Source organism: Benincasa hispida, chromosome 6 (assembly GCF_027475165.1).
Source record: "Benincasa hispida cultivar pf3 chromosome 6, pf3_genome.v1.1, whole genome shotgun sequence".
Lineage (NCBI taxonomy): Eukaryota > Viridiplantae > Streptophyta > Magnoliopsida > Cucurbitales > Cucurbitaceae > Benincasa > Benincasa hispida.
Genome location: NC_143483.1, coordinates 20,154,203 through 20,170,916, shown reverse-complemented (window position 1 = coordinate 20,170,916; position 16,714 = coordinate 20,154,203). Strand labels below are relative to the sequence as shown.

At 33.7% G+C, this 16,714-nt stretch overlaps 1 protein-coding gene across 5 annotated transcripts; it reads right to left on the bottom strand.

The window, feature by feature from the left end:
- Positions 1–266: 266 nt before the first annotated feature.
- Positions 267–12,724, bottom strand: LOC120079016 (paired amphipathic helix protein Sin3-like 3). Of its 5 annotated transcripts, none has more exons than XR_016530106.1 (24): positions 12,486–12,724; positions 12,109–12,299; positions 11,554–11,709; positions 11,269–11,458; positions 11,032–11,130; positions 10,760–10,912; positions 10,373–10,661; positions 9,933–10,054; positions 8,333–8,408; positions 8,221–8,250; positions 7,771–8,054; positions 7,505–7,659; positions 7,063–7,178; positions 6,697–6,951; positions 5,974–6,615; positions 5,785–5,858; positions 3,140–3,774; positions 2,937–3,037; positions 2,268–2,406; positions 2,015–2,167; positions 1,746–1,909; positions 1,327–1,438; positions 883–1,062; positions 267–718 (listed from the first exon to the last, which is right to left on the bottom strand). XR_016530106.1 is itself a non-coding variant. In XM_039033186.2 (24 exons), the coding sequence occupies exons 2-23, from the start codon at positions 12,180–12,182 to the stop codon at positions 904–906; spliced, it is 4,173 nt and encodes a 1,390-aa protein (XP_038889114.1). In that variant the 5' UTR covers positions 12,183–12,299; positions 12,486–12,724; the 3' UTR covers positions 267–718; positions 883–903. The 5 variants fall into 5 exon arrangements, 4 of the variants coding, with proteins under 4 accessions (XP_038889114.1, XP_038889116.1, XP_038889115.1 ...); XM_039033186.2 differs by having other exon boundaries at positions 3,145–3,774; XM_039033188.2 differs by having other exon boundaries at positions 3,145–3,774; positions 11,032–11,068; positions 12,486–12,635.
- Between the last annotated feature and the right edge of the window lie 3,990 nt (positions 12,725–16,714).

The window sequence follows — 16,714 nt, the reverse complement described above, 5'->3', positions numbered from 1 at the left end:
ACTGCCATATGAAAACATTTTCGAGAAATTATAATAGGTACAAAGATAAATGGTTAGATCTGCAAGCTGCCTTTAGTTAGAAATGAAAGACATTAAACACCGAGTATTAAAGTGAATAGATCATGAATGCATATAGATAAAAGAATAGTCCATATCTACAACTTTCACAAGAATCCATAGAAGAAGAAACAAATAAACAATCTAATCATCTCTCAAGGCCGTGCATGGCACATAAAAAAAGCAAAAATACTCTTGAAGTCCAAAACTACAGCCGAAAAACAAAAAATAGGCATTTAAAAACTGTTGGTATTCTTCCTTTTCTCACTCTTTTTATGGCACAGACAAAGCAGCCAATGATTTTACAATGACCTCAACAAATTAATTATAGATGAAATACGCAACCATCTTCTGTATACAAATACAGTTTATTGAAGAAGCCCAGAAAGAATGAAATGTAGAATTGTAGGTGACATAGTTCCCTCTCCATATCACAAATTACCTCTATTTACAAGAGATTCCAACGCAACAAATCTATCGCCTGGATCCAACCTCCATCCGTTGTGTTGTTGTTGTAAGTTGTCTGATTACAGACAAATAATGGCTAATATCTCACACACAGCTTTTCCTTCTCTTTCTTTTTCTTTTTTCTCCTTTGGCACGCTCAGTTCTTTCATTTCCTGAGCTTCTTTCTATGCCCGTATATCGTGCCATTGGAAACCTAGATATGCAGAGAAAAGGAGTCTCAAATGTTTTCTTGCTCCAGTGAGGCAACATATAAATAGGAAAAAGAATAGGCCATGAATGCAAAAGAGAGAAATGTGACGCTCTAACGAAAAAAGAAAAAAGAAAAAAGAAAAAAAAACGAATTAGTGCAGTTCTTACAGTTAGGTAACGGGATGTGCATCATGAGCTTGACAGCCATCGTTGATATCGTTGTCCTCTGCTTGAGCTTCCATTTGAAGACCTTGACTGGTGGTGACGGCATGAACCACTTCTATGCAAACTTCTTCGTCTGCCTTTTGTGCGAAACAAATAGTCTTCTGTATCTAAAACGTAGGAGACCTATGGTGTATAAACCACATCATATCAATAGAAATCCCAAGTCCAGACAAATGAATAACATCATCAAATAAGAATTCAACGTTATCAAAATAAAGTCTAATAATAAGCTTCAATCTCTCCCAGCTCTCTTTCTTTACAAGATATTACATAATAAAAATCGTGTTTGGTAGGGCCTTTGTCTTTGTATTGCTATAGCTTTTGTACTTTCGTTCTATTTCAATAGAAATTGGTTTTATTAAAAGGAACATTTTATAGGAACTCCACCTTTGATGAATTGCATGTGATTTTACACTCCAAACCATTAACAACCTTAAGTCCTTCCATGGCCTGGCATGCAGCAGAAATTTCATCACTGCAGACAAGCTTGCACTTATTTCTGAGGAGAGAAGAAAAAGTATTAATATCCAAATCAAACAATATTAAGGGCATGTCTAGGAGAAATTTTGAAATTGTTAAAATCACTATTATCATCTTCGAAATAACTTCAAAACACGCTTTTAATCGCTCAAAGTTAATTTAATTCTATATTTTTAAATGCAATTTTCTTATTATAAATATTAGATTTGAATGATTAATAAAATGTTTCAGAGTAATTTTGAAAATGACAAAAGTGATTTTGATGATTTTAGAATCACTCCCAAACATGCCCTAGTAAAATCTGGGTATGTCAATAATCGGCATGCCTGTGTAAGTAGATTCCAGACTGCTCTTTTTCGTCCGGGAGAATGGAGAGGAAATCATTGTGCAGGTAACCTGAGAAATTGGGATCCAGTGAAACAGCCGTCACTTCAGGCTTATCATTGCCAAATTCCATTAGCTGAATGGATAGATGACCTGGACTACATGACTGGTGAAGAAGGTACAAGTATAATTACTTAAGAGCACGGCTCAAGAGTAAAAGTTTAAATCAACGTATCATCGTTCACAAGAGAAGTAATTCACAAACTCTTACACATTCGATTCGGTAGATGCTATCGTCATGAAGAAGCACACGGGCATTATCATGATAAACTGTGTCTACATCTTTTCCACGTTTTCTTGAATTCTCATATGCATATAATTGAAGAAGCTTGGATTCTATCTCATCAGTAGCAACTGTTTGAAGCTGAAAATAGCATTGAAATAACCATTTTCAGGTCAAAAGCACAACACAGCAGCTAAAAGACTGTCGAAAGAGAAACATCTATGGAGCTAAGAAATCTTGCCTGTTTAACGAGTTTATAAATCAATTTGTCCAAAGTGAATAGAACATACGACTGGGTTCCAATAATAGATCGGCAGTCATCCTCAAACTTCATATTATCAGAGGAGCCATCGAGTAAACTACGAAGTGCACTCATGAATCTGTTTCATGAACATGTTCGCAGAATGTCAAGTGATAACGAACAAACTGATAATTATCAAGAATGTGGATAAAAGATGAACAAACCTCAAAATCAAAGCCAGTGAATATAAAAGGTAGGATGCTTCTTGGGAATGGGATATCTAAGTGTAAGAACAAGTTACCGATTTTCCTCACCAAACAGTTTGAAGATTACACGTGTCATTCAGTTAGCATAGGTTGCCAACTTAGTTTTATAAATGGGATTATATAATGTCCAGTGGCTTTACAAACGGACCAGATTATACTGTAAACGATACTTGTTGGTATCACAATCTTACAAAGTAACACAGGACAAGAAAAAGAAAATATGCAACAGTCTACTAAGACCAAAATATGTAAGTCACTTTGGAACACAATCTTATCCAAGATTCAGATCTGAATACATCTGATTCTTCCCTCTCCCATGTTACTATGACCAAAATTGGGTGACATTTAGCAGTCAGTAACCATGAGACACAAGTTTTTATAAATTCATGCAAAGGAAAACAACCTGGAATAGAGATCATTAGGGCTAGTATCATTTGAAGCCCTCCACTTCCTCTCACCAAATGATGAATTAATCTTTGCTGATCGTATCCGCTCGTACAATGTCTGCCAAATCAATGAAATGACGTTAAATGGTCAGTGTAATGGCAAAGTCAAAGGTAAATTCATCATTAATCTCATTAAAATAAAGAACTCAAATTTATGAACCTTACTCGGTGAAGTCTAAAAAGGACATAAAAGGAGTCATTTCCATAAAAAATCCGGGAGTTCTTTTTTTCATTGCGTAATGCCAATGGGACGTACTTGGCAAGTGGCTTCACATTAAGAAGAAAACGTTCTGAGAAAGGTAATACTGTTCCATCACCCCCAGCACTATGGGCATCATCCATTCCTTCAGCCTCGCCATCACTCTCAACCTTACTATCACGGTCATGATGACCCCTGTCTTCCTGCCCTTCACGAGTACTGTCCTCTCCATCAACAGACTCGGTTCCAGAAATATCACAATTCTCAGAACCATTTTCGCTGTCCTCGGATGACCGCCTAGCACTTTCCTCCCCTTCATCATCAGCATCGATATGCATTTCTCCTGCCACATTCCTGCAAGATATTTTGTCTGCATGGGTTCTGAAACATTGCCTGCCCGAGGCACTGTGTTTTGCTTTATCGAGACTAGCATCTTGATAATTTGAAAAATTATCCTCAAGTTCTCCGGTTGGTGATAATTCGCCCTCTTCTCTCTCTATCTTTGAGTGTCCATCACATTTTTCATTGAAACTAGGAGCATTTGAGCCTTCTGCCATCACACCATTGGACAACAGTGGCCTTGATGGACCACCCCCCTGAAGTATCCAAAAGATTTTTTAGTTCGCAGCCTTGCACAAAATGTATTAACCTATATAATAGATCGTACTTTATTATATAATGGAGACATTTGATTACTATCAAGAAATAAAGGTTGGAGGATAAAATTCTCTCCCAAAAGAAGGAAAGAGAAGGGTCAAAACAAGAATTCTAATGATTCTTTTTGAATTATAAAATTGAGGGCAGAATTAAAAATTTTAAAACACTGAGTTTTTATTGGATAAGAAATATTTCATCGGTAAATGAAATAGGGAAAACTCCACACACATAGGTGATTACAATATAGATTTCCTATTGAAAACAAGACATGATAAACCAAAATGAGCGAAAGGGTGTTTTGCACCAATAAAAAGTTCTATGGATTTGGTTTTGTCTACTGCTTTTTATTGGTACAAAGAGTCCAAAAGAAGCATGCAGAATGGCCAGCTAAATAATCTTTTCAGAACCACCAAAAGGGATGACAGGATATCACGAAGGTTGTAAAGACACCGGAAACCACCCAAAAGCATCCCAAATAATATGCCAAAAACAGGTTGGAAAAGAACAATGCATAAACAAGTGCACAGGAGACCCGTAATTGTGATGGCACATGATACACCAAGAGGGAGAAAGAGACATGTAAGGCATTCGAGTATTAATAGCACCAAGACTTAACTCCCAAAGAAAAATTTTACCGGTGAGTAAAATCATTTGATTAAGTAATGTTAATCCATCCAGGTTCGCCAAATGGAACCAAAAAAACTGATGTTATCATTTGATTTTATGCCATTAAATACAATTATAACATCCAATATTAATAATATGATTAATGTTACAAATTAAAAATTTTCTTCACAAATTTAAAATTTTATATGAGAAATAAAATATTAATTCTGAAATTGTGCATATGTTTTTAAAACATTGCTTTAACCTACTTGACATTTTAAAGAAGTACCATCCACATCTAGTAAAATTCAAAACTTACAAATTTTTGTCAATCTATATATTCTTTTAAAAAAATGTCTATAGGGTAAGAATTTAAGAACTTATTAAACATCAAACTGAGAAATTTTGAGGACTTATTGAACATTTTTTAATGCTTATAAATGATAAACCTATTATATTACATGTAAGACGAGTTAAAAAAATCTACAAGTAAACTACTAGTCTAATGAGGCAGTTAAACTACAGTACTCTGTCGCTAAATTTTAATCAACTATATCCTTGAATGCTAAAAGGTGGTTATTTAGTCAGCCTTGCCTATTAAATTTGCTAAAGAATAGCTGATTCATTAAAGCTGCTAAAATCTTCATTTTTTAGGTTAAAGATGGTGCATTAAGAGACCCTGCTCCCATTTCTTTAACTTTCTTGGACCACCAGGCACCAACAAATTAACAAAGTAAAACTCTTTCATATCCGTCTATCAAGACATGTTCTTTGTTTCTTTGTTCTTACTTTTACTTTTCCCTCAATGAAATTTTTGATGTTATACCTCAACTCTCATTTCTTTTCTTTTATTTTTGTATACTCTCAACTCTCACGTCCCTGACCCTCCCCCACACATCTGTAAATCCTTTTAAATTTATTTCTTCTCGTAAAAATTGATCCTTGCCCTTTTTCTCTCTTCTCCTCCACACCACCCCCCCTCTTGAGGCGACTTTCTTGAGAAGTTGGTTTTTCTTTTCCTGTTCTTTTATTCATAATTCATAAAATAGAAAATAAGAGAGAGAGAAACCCCTAAAATTAATCTCAAAGCACCGTGACAAAAAAACAATAAGAAATAAATAAACACAAAATTCTTCAAAATAAAGTGTTTATAGAGTATCATTAAAACAAAAGTTTTAAGACAATGCGTGGCATACATATTTTCTTTGTTTGGATAAGAGTGGCATGCTTATTTTTATCATCGATTTAAATAGTAATTAACCTTAAATGCCAAAAAAGTCGGGACAAAAAAAGCATAAGGCAGTTCCGATAAAAAGAAATTTTGCTGCCCCATTGGGCCGTACCTGTGATGATGATACTAACTCAAGCCCTTTATCAACACTACCATTCCAAGTTCTGGATGGAGTGGAACGCAGCCCTTGAACAACCAAAAGACAGACATTAGATCATAGTAGTTAGAAAAAGATTAAGATGAAAATTGAACTATTAATTTGAAGAAATTGTCAATTGGAACTTGGAAGCATTCTGCAAACCTGATGCAGTTTCTACAATTACTTTTCCATTCCCTTGTTCGAGCACAGCGCTAACCAACACATTGGATTTTACCAACCTCTCATTAGAATGCTCTTGTTTGTTGTTGAACTGCAATTTACAGAGACCATCAACCTTGCTGTCAACACGGTTTGCTTTGTGAAAAATATTTTCTTCAAGACAAGAATCTCCATTCATGGGCCAAACCCTGCAAGGGCTTGATTGTTTAGGTGGAACACCTTCAACTTCAATTCTGGGAGGATCTGGCAGCTTGGACTCGGCACCTCCACCAATAGAACTACCACTAATCTCTACCATACCAATTGCAGTACCTCTAATCGCAAAATTATTTTCTCTAATAATATCTTTGGAATCCTCGGCACCCTGGGGCCGTGAAGGAATACCAAGCATGGGCTCCAGGAAGGTTGTCCAAATTCTCATAGCTTTATCAGACTGATCTGTGGAGCATAGTTCTCTACAGGAATATTTGATAAGATGATAGAGATCTTCATGAATATCCTGATCAGGATAGTCAAATTCCAAATTTGGAATTATAGGTCGTTTGTTTTCTGCAGTAATAGTGAGCAGTACATCCTCTTCCTTATGCTTCTTTTCATTAATTTCCTTGATCTCAGATAACAAAGCTGCAAATAACATGCATAGAGAAAATGAAATATGGAGAGATTACTTGTAATTTACCTTTTGTGCTTGTATTGGAAATTTACCTTTTGTGCTTAAGCTCTTTGTATCCTGCTGCTTGAAATAGAAGCTGCGATGATCAAGAGATTTCTGATAATTCTTAAAATATATTTCAGCCCAAACTTTATTAAAATCAGATCGACACCGTGCCCACTCTTCTTGTTTTTGCTTCAAGCGGGTTAATATAACAGGGAGAGAAAGAGGTGCGTTCTTCCTTAACACATCCATCACATCAAGGCCATGATCACCATATAAGCGTTCAATGCATCTCAAATTAAGTGCTGCGAGAATGAAAGGTTTGGAAAGTTCTAAGGAGAACGTATTTCTTTTATTATTGACAACATAGCAATTGAGCTCATTAAATATCCTATAGATTTCATCAATAAGATTACCTGTTAAATGATCTTCAATATGGACTGGACTGTCCGACAAGTTGATTTTTTCTAATAAGTCTTCGACACGCTTGGATGTTACATTAACAGATTCTAACAACATATCCAATTCAAACCTGCCAGCATAAACAGAAGACAGCTAATTATCTGTTGAAATAAAACTTCCAAAAGGAAGGAAAAATAAGTGAATAATTCATAATATAAGTTAAGATAGTTATAAGAAAGCATAGATCAATGGAGATGAATAAATACTTCAATTTGATGATAGATTTAATGACAGAAAATCAAAGCCTCTGCATCGGCACGAAACAATTAGTGCAAAAAATTGCCTACTGTATCCAACAATGCTAGCACAATAGACCCTCAAAATTTGATTCCATCTGTTAACTCAACAGATATGAAGTAAAGAAAATAAATAAACTAATCTCAGTTGAGGTTCAACCTGTCATCCTCACAACGAAAGAGGCTTTCTTCATACTGATTTTTACGCATGTGTTTAAAAGAGTAATCCTCACTTCCTGAAGTGACAGAAACCCAATGATCATTTAAAACTTGAGCACCAATTTCTGTTCTCTGACTAGCAAAGGGTATTGGATACTGCACATAAATTACCAAAAAAGAAAAGAACACGCAGCCAGAACCAAAATATCAGTTCATAATAATATTTTTTTTTTAATGCAAACAAATAATAGTTATTTTACTTCTTACATTCTTTGGGAGAAGACGGTAACTGGGTGTACACCGCTCACAATTAGAGAGGTCAAGTTCATTGATAGGTTTTGCAAAATATTTGTCCTTACTAGAAAATAAAGACATCTTCTGGCTACCAACATCATTATAGCCAAAAGCAACACTTTTTTCAAGTCTATTATCCCTTTCTCGATTTCCATGGTCTCGGTCTTTAACACCATCCTCCCTTTCATGATCTCGATTTCTATCCTTTTCCTCTACCTTCGCCGATCTTGGTAAACTACCTTCATTCCACAAGGATTCTGTAACATAGTAACAATTCTTTAATGCTCAAAATTGTCTCAATAACTTTTGCAAGTATATGGGAAAGGCAAAGAAAGAAAGAAACATAGCAGGGCCACATGTCTGAGAAAATTTCAGTTTATTCACTGATACTAGCACATAGAGTAAGGCAATCACTTCACTTACTTTTACTCATGATATCTGCTAGAAGCCCATCTGCAGGATAGTAATCAATATAGTTATTGTTTAAGCAATACAGCATCAATATCAGGTAATAAATTAGTTTACTAGCAGTTACCAGTTCTGTCACAAAGTGTCATAAATTCACCAAAAGCATCCATAAGGTCTGGATATCTTCCAAGTAAATCTCTCACCTGATTAAGGATAAATGTAAACAAACAAAGTTAATGTAGTATTCATTTTCCTAAAACCATCAAAGGTTTTTCATAGTATAAAGGAGATGGCTAAACAGCACTAGAAATAACATCAGGAGTGTTGAAATTAGCCCCACTACTTCTAACCACCACAAAATAACCTCCGAATTCTCTTCTTTCACCAAGTGTTCAGGAGCTGTTATGTTCCTTATGTCTTTTACTCCAAAACTATGCTGGTTCATGCAGGAAAAGAGAGCTAAGGAATTGAACTAAGATCCTCTTTATTAAATGAGAAAGGAATTGAAAGACGCAAAGAATCAAAGTATACAATATACGGTAGAATCAAATATATCATATTTACTAAAAATGTTTTAGAATGAATCAATTTGATATTATATACCTATTTTTTTGGTTAAATATATCATGTGGTCCTATACACAATCTTGCAATTTGGCCCCTAAACACTATTGAAAAAACCCACAACAACCCCACCAAAGAAGGTTTCCACCTAGGTAAGATATTGCCGGAGTGTAATTACAAAAAAGTTACAAAAGATCTTTGAAATCAAAGCCCAAAGAAAAACATGAAACACCACCGAAGACCAAACCTCACTAGGGTCCCTCTCCACGCCCCTAAACACTATTGTTTTAAAAGTTTCAATTTTATCCATAATATATCATAACCTTTCAAAAGGGACCTAAAGAATGTCACCGAAATTGAATATCAAAATCATGATGTCGGACTTTAAATACTATTTCATGAGTTGGTCATTTTCTTGTTTTAAATATCTTACCTTATTTCTACCTGACTTAAAAATCTAACAGATCTTATCCTAATAAAACTCACCAAGCAAAATGTTATCATAGGACACACTTCATATCTCACCTAATCAAAAGCAAAACTCATCCAATGCCCTACATGTCCCAACCCTCCCCTCACCGCCTACACATTTCACTCAACTAAAAGAAAAAACCTATTCTCATAACTTCATAAATAGATTACCAAATTAAAACTTATAAAATGTTAGAGAAATTGGAAAATGCCAAACAAATGATATATTTAGCTAACTTTTAAAATTGAAAAATAATTTAGAATTATCCTGGACAACTCAAATATTTTATAAGAAGTTTCAGAGAAATGTTTAGCCTTGAGGAGTGGGAAATGGGCATGAGCATCCCCTACCAGAAAGGAAATATCAAGACGATGACTAATTTTGTCTAGTTCCCAAGGTAAAATAATTATAAGGTCATGGGGTAAACTTGAGGAGGACTAACACTAAGGAAGAACAATTATTGTTGTTATTCTTAAGTTGTAAATATGGCCACATCAATATATAAATTAAATCAGATATCAACTCAGTGGTGTAAAAGAGAAACTGTGCTTCCAAATTCATTCATTGTTGCCATACATTTGCAATCCTGTGAGTTTCTTCCATGGTTAATTACAATAACACGATTTTTATGAGCAAATATATTCAACAAGACGAGCAATAAAGTTTTTGAGTCATAGACATATATTTCATACCAAAGAATGCAGTTCTGATCGAGTGATTATTTCCTTGTCAAATATATCAAGGCACTTCACAAATTCTTGGTAAACATCAACATTTGGTAACTTCTGCCTTACCTTCTCAATAAAAGACATACCTGTCATGAAATACGCAAATTAAAAGATGCAACAGAATGAACGTTTAAACTATCAATCTCTTTGCTACCAATTATAAGGACACAGTTACAGCTCTTTAATCAAATACAGATTACAGATCCAAACAGGATGTGTGCGTAAAAATTTAAAATTTTAAGAAAAGGAACCTTTGGCTTTGGTTAATATAGGATGTGTAGTGAAAGTTACGTTGCAAATAGAGTTTTATTTGAATTAACAAAATAAAACTCCAGTAGTTTAAAATATTCACTTTTCATTTTTTTTGTCATCAAGACAGGAAACAGACTCCAGAAAGTACTCACCTTCTCCACCTAGATGCAATTTCACTGAAGTTGTATCTTCAACTCTAATGGTAGGTTTCCTCTTCTGGGAAAAACTTTGCATGCTGATGTCCTTACCGTTATCATGCTCATTAAATTTTTTATCAGCATCCCTATACTGTTCCATACTATCTGTGTTGTCTCTCATATCCTTCTCTTTTTCACTGTGCTGACATTTCTCTTTATCGCCATTTATAGTAACTCTAGCGTTGTCACAATCAGGATGATGAACAATGTCGTGGTCAGCATGTGGAGCCATTGTTCTCTCTTTCTGTTAATGGTGAACACAAACCAAATATTGGCCAAACAATTGGAAAAAATAAGAATTTTATAAAAGCACGAACACTTCAAGACCATGTTAAGACATACTTGTTGAATAGGTGGTATGGAAGAATTTCTATCACGAAGCACAGAATTTCTCATAGATGACATGTGATTATTTGAGGTTGTGGCTGAAGCATCAGGCAGAAAATGAACAAACTCCCTAAGAAGGTCCGGGTGGTCGTGCAGCAGTGCAGAAACCTGCAAAAGGCAAAACTTGTCATCAAATGTTTTCAGAGCAACAAAAACAGGAAATTTTGAGACTAAGAGCCATAGGGTTGTTATAAAAAGAGGCATGGACTTGAAAAGTGAAAACAAACCTCCCGGTAGACCTCACTTATAGACTTGTTTTCCTTCCTGTACAAATTCAAAATTTCTAAAAATGACTTGTATACATGGTTATCACCTTCAAACCGTGTCTGCATGTAAAAAAAAAAAAAAAAAAAAAAGAGAAAAGAAAAAAAGGAAAAAAAAAAAAAGAGAGAGAAATCTGCATATAATGCAGGAAAGGGAAAAAAAATCACATCAAAATACATCAAAATACAACTTTAGTTTACCTTAATCTTACCGACAAAGTTGATAGCTTCTTCAAATTGAACAGGCTTCTTCTTTTGAGGAGGTGTTTCATCCTCAAGAGGACAAGTTATTGCATATCCTTTTGGCAAAAACGTATTAAAGCCCAAAATCAGGTCACGATGACCTTTAAATAGCTGCTTCACTCTTGCTATGACACCGACAGTATCAATTCTACAAACAGATAACATCAAAACAGATCATTTATAACTTAAGCGAATACCCATAAACAAGATTGGAAAAACGTACACATTTCATTGTAACCAAACCTTTGTGCCTTGAATTCTTTCATGACTTCAAGAAAATCTTCATATTTTTCCTTCTTGTCTCGGAAGATGTCCTTCACATTCTTAAGATATTCTAGGGCATCATTCGTTGTTAGTTTCTGCAAACTGCCACCTCCTACCATTTGGCTCTGCACAGTTCTTCATTTACAAGGCGACATACAGAAAAGGAGAAAGATCCGTTAATTACGGTGATATACAGAACTCACCACTGAACAAGTCTCAAGATAAAATATTGCACAAACAAGCACTTTTCATCAATTAATTTGGAAAACCATCCGTCCTGATCCTAATATTCATTCAGATGGATTCGATCAATGTAAATCCTCGACATAAATCCATATATTTCGCATCAAGTTAAACCACAAAAAAACTGTCAGAACTTATAAGATTGTTCAAGGAGAAAACGAAGTAAAAGGATAAAGCAAACGCAACAAGCAGAAGTTTACTCCCTTAAAAGAAAAACAAAATCAATATTCGTGCAAAAAATTGAAATACTGAGAAATCAAATACATTAAACATATCAAAGATAATACATACGATTCTCCCCTAGAGGGGAATACAGGACGCTGGAGCTGTGATTCCATGTTAACATCTTCTCTGGACCTCTTCATCGCTGAAGCTAAATATTTCTTCTGAAATACCAAATCATGCCCCAAGCTTGATTAGAAACCAAAATCCTAGACGCCACAGTCGTTCGTTCAAAGAAGAGCGGCAGGCAAGCAGCAGATCTAAACAACAGAATGAAGGGAAAAAGTTAGAAAACTACAAACGAGAAATCATTGGGAAACTCTAGATGGATCATCAACAAATTAACAAAATCCTAAAACAAAAAGATTGAAAGAGTAAAACCAAATAACATTCGGCTATAGCAACAAAAGATGATAAAACTATGGAAAGAGAAGATAAAGGATTACGTGAAGAAATTTTGGGATGGATCGTCGAATTTCGGTGAATGAGCAAGAGTTCTGCAGTACCAAGTTATGAGGGAAACGCAATGAAAAGGAAGGAAACTGAATAAGAAGGAAGCTTTTTGAAGATTATGTGATTTTCTAACAACCTTAGGTGAAGAAACTATAATACTTTAAAACTCGAAAACTACTTTTTCTTGTATTTTTTTTTTTTTTTTTTTTTAAAGAAAAAAACGATGAAATCTAATTTATACCTTTAAACTAAAAAATAAAATAAAATAAAAATAAAAACTATTTTCAAGATTTCTTATATGTTTCGGAATAATGAAAGTCTAGGAAATCAAATATATGTAAAGAAGATTATTAGAAACTATGGATAGATAGATATCTTTTCAAAAAAAAAAATAGAAGATAGAAGATAGATAGATAGATATGTCCCGGTGGAGGAATTTTTCATGAAAATTTTATATGAATTTGAACACAAGACATTATGAATCAATTTATACCATCTTAAATTACTAATTGACCCAAAAGCTTAAGCTTATGGATGAAAGTAAATTTAATTATAATATTTGACAAATTCTATATGGATAAATTGAATTTAACGAGAACTACTCAAATTTTCTAGTAGAAGGAAATGATTACCAATAAAATAATTCACATATAAATTTAAATTTAAAAGTTTAATTCAAATATATTACTTATCATGAACATTAAATAAGAAAATTTGAAATTTAGATATATTATTAATATAATAATAATAACATAGCATTAAATTATTATAATAAATGAAAAAAAAAACTAATAGCGCAGGATGGGGAATGTTTACGAGGAATTTTTTCAACTCCCTCTCCCATTCTTTTCCCCATTAGAAATAGGTCCAAACCGTTGGAAATGACGAGAGAATGTTGTCCTACATTGGAGAATTGAGCAATGCCTTAAAGGTATAAATACCAAGGCATACTAGAGGTAACTCCAAAGTGTAGTGGTGGTGAACAATAACCCTTTCACTACACTCGTGCATTGTCGTTTGGTCAAATGAATGGTTAAATATATCCATGAGTATGAAAACTTGGTAGCAAACATTTACTCTACTAGAAGTTGAGTCTCTTGATATGTGGCATGGTAGAGATTAGATCATAAGAAACTTAAAGAATTAAAATTGATCAATGCATCTGAAATATGTGAAATTAGTAAATGTTTTGTTTTTTTTGTGGAAGCAAAGTTTATCAAGAAAACTTTATTACCAATAGAAGTAAAAAAAATTGCTTGAATTGATTCATTCTAATTTAATTGATTTTAAAAACACCACAAGTAAAGGAGGAAAAAATTATTGCATATCTTTTGTTGATGATTTTAGATATACTAAAATCTATCTTTTAAAAACCAAAGATAAAGTTGGTAGTATATTTTTGAGATATAAAGTAGAAGTAGAAAATTAATTAGATAAGAAGATTAAAATGTTAAGGTCAGATAGAGGTGATGAATTCAGTGATAATTCTCTTAAAGAATTTTGTGTATCCAATCACATTATTCATAAATTTACGACACATATTTACCACAACAAAATGGTATAGCATAACGTAAAAATAGAACTCTTAAGAAAATGATGAATGCTATGTTGATAAGTTCTAGACTCTCTGATAATTTGTAGGAGATGCTGTGTTTTGTGCCTCTTTTATTCTTAAAAGAGTACCTCACAAAAAACTGGATAAGACACTTTACGAATTTTTGAGAGGTTATACACCTAATCTCAATTACCTAAGGGTGTGGGGGTGTTTGGCTAAGGTAGCATATCCTACATTCAAGAAATCGATCTAAAACTTTTGATTGTGTGTTTATTGATTATGCTCAAAATAGTGTTGCATATAGATTATGTGCTTGAATGATAGATCCATTTGTGAATATAGGGATGTCAAATTCTTTGAACATATATTTCCAATGAAAAAGGCAAAATTTGAATCAGATAAAACATCTCAAGAATGTATCTAGAAGCTTCATTTAATAATATGCATGAAACTGAAATTAATAAATCTTCTAGTAGTATGCTTGAATTGAGGATGTTAGAACTTCTGATAGAATGCATGAAATTGAACCTAGGAGAAGTAGGAGACAAAGAACTGAGAAAATTTGTTGTATTGATTTCTTGACTACTTTTTTAGTTGAAATGCTAGATGATATTGATTGACAGTTTGCATGTATATATCTAATAAATGGGGATCCTAAAATTTATATATATATATATATATATAAAGCCAAGTTTTGTAGACTCTAGCTTATGAAAGGAAACTATTAAGAGTGAACTAGATTCTCTAACCATGAACCAAACTTGGAACTTAGTGAATCTTCCTAAAAAGAGTAAGCCTATTAAGTGCAAGTGGATTTTTAAGAAGAAAATAAGACCAGATGGTTCAATTGAAAGATACAAGGCTAGGTTAGTAGTAGTAGAGTATACACAAAACCAAAGTATTGACTACTTTGACATGTATTCTCTTATAACAAAAATAGCTACAATTAGAGCCTTGATTACACTAGTTGTCCATGGACTTCTGATTCACCAAATAGGTGTAAAAATAGTTTTTCTTAATGTTGATCTAGAAGAATAAATTTATATGATATAGCCCAAAGACTTTACAGTTGTCGGTCAGGAAAATAAAGTATGTAAACTTAGAAAATCTCTTCATGGTCTTAAGCAAGCTCCCACACAATGATATGAAAAATTCCATACTACTTTAATAAACAATGGGTTCAAGGTGAATTCCTCAAATACATGTATTTATTCAAAATTCTTTTAAGCAAAGTGTGTGATTTTATGCTTGTATGTTGATGATATGCTCATATTTGGAACAAACATAGAGGTAATAAATAATAATAAATTATTATCATCATCACATTTTGAAATGAAAGATATAGGGGAAGCTGACGTAATACTTGGGGTTAGAATAAGGAAAATTGAAAATTGTTTTTCTCCATGTCAATCACAATACATTGAAAAATTATTAAAAAGTTTTGGCTATTTTGATGATCCTCCTGTAAGAACACCTTATAATGCTAGTATAAGTATTAAGAAAATAAAAGGAGTTAGTGTGTATCAATCTGAATATGCAAAGATCATAGATAGTGTTATGTTTCTAATGAACTATACTAGACTTGATATTGCATACATTGTGACTAGATTGAGTAGATATACACATAATTCTGATAAAGATCATTGGGATGCTCTTCGTCATTTGTTGAGATATCTTAAGGGCACAATAGACTATTGTTTGCATTTCAATAGATTCCCTGTTGTGTTAGAAGGTTATTGTGATGCAAATTGGGTAACTAATAATGATGAGGTCAATTCTACTAGTGGTTATGTATTCTTACTTGGCAGAGGAAACATATCGTGGAAGTCTGCAAAACATATGTATATAGCTAGATCCACTATAGAATCCAAAATAATTGCTCTAGAGTTAGCAGGACAAGAGGTTGAGTAGCTTAGAAGTCTACTAGAAGATGTACATTATAGGGGACATCAATACCCAGTTTTGGTACATTAAGATTCATAAGCTACCACATGAATTACCAAGAATAGTGTATATAATGGCAAAAGAAGGCATATCCGTCTGAGACATGGAGCTGTGAAACAATTGTTAAAATGAGGAGTTATTTCCTTAGAATTTGTGAGGCCTGGGAGGAATCTAACTTACCCTCTAACCAAAGAACTAACAAGGAAAACAATTTTAGAATCCCCAATGAACATGGGACTTAAACCCTTATAGTGGTCCATAGCCTTCTATCTGGGGGTCTATTGCGATAGACTTGAGGACCATAGTCCTTTTTTTGGGAGGTTTATTGCGACAAACTTGACGATCCATAGCCTTTATTTGGGTGGTCCTAGTACGAACTTGATGGATAAAACTAAAACCTTTAAATGATCCATAGCCTGTTCTTTGGGTGATCCTGATATAGAATTGATGGATAATGATGAATTCTTCATAGCTCAGTATTTGAGCGGTTTGTCTTTGGCAGACTTGATGAAGTTGGTTCTGGTACGGACTAGACGATGAAGTCTTCATAGCTCAGTTTTGAGTGGTTTGTCTTTAATAGACTTGATGAAGTATTTGATGTGATAGTGAAGGTCTGACCGCCTTTTATGAAAGAGTTTAAGAGTATCTTTCTAGAGTTTTCACGGTGACCCGAGGTTTATATTCATAACCTTAATTAGCACACTTTATATCGCAGAATCACGG

Bases quoted from the DNA above. Each gene is read 5' to 3' on its own strand.
- LOC120079016 (XM_039033186.2), bottom strand. From the start codon at position 12,182: ATGAAGAGGTCCAGAGAAGATGTTAACATGGAATCACAGCTCCAGCGT. The intron at 3,038-3,144 runs GTAAGGTTCATA...TTGATTTGGCAG, and splicing joins TCCTTTTTAGACTTCACCGA to ACATTGTACGAGCGGATACG. The intron at 2,407-2,936 runs GTTGTTTTCCTT...TTCATGAAACAG, and splicing joins CCTAATGATCTCTATTCCAG to ATTCATGAGTGCACTTCGTA.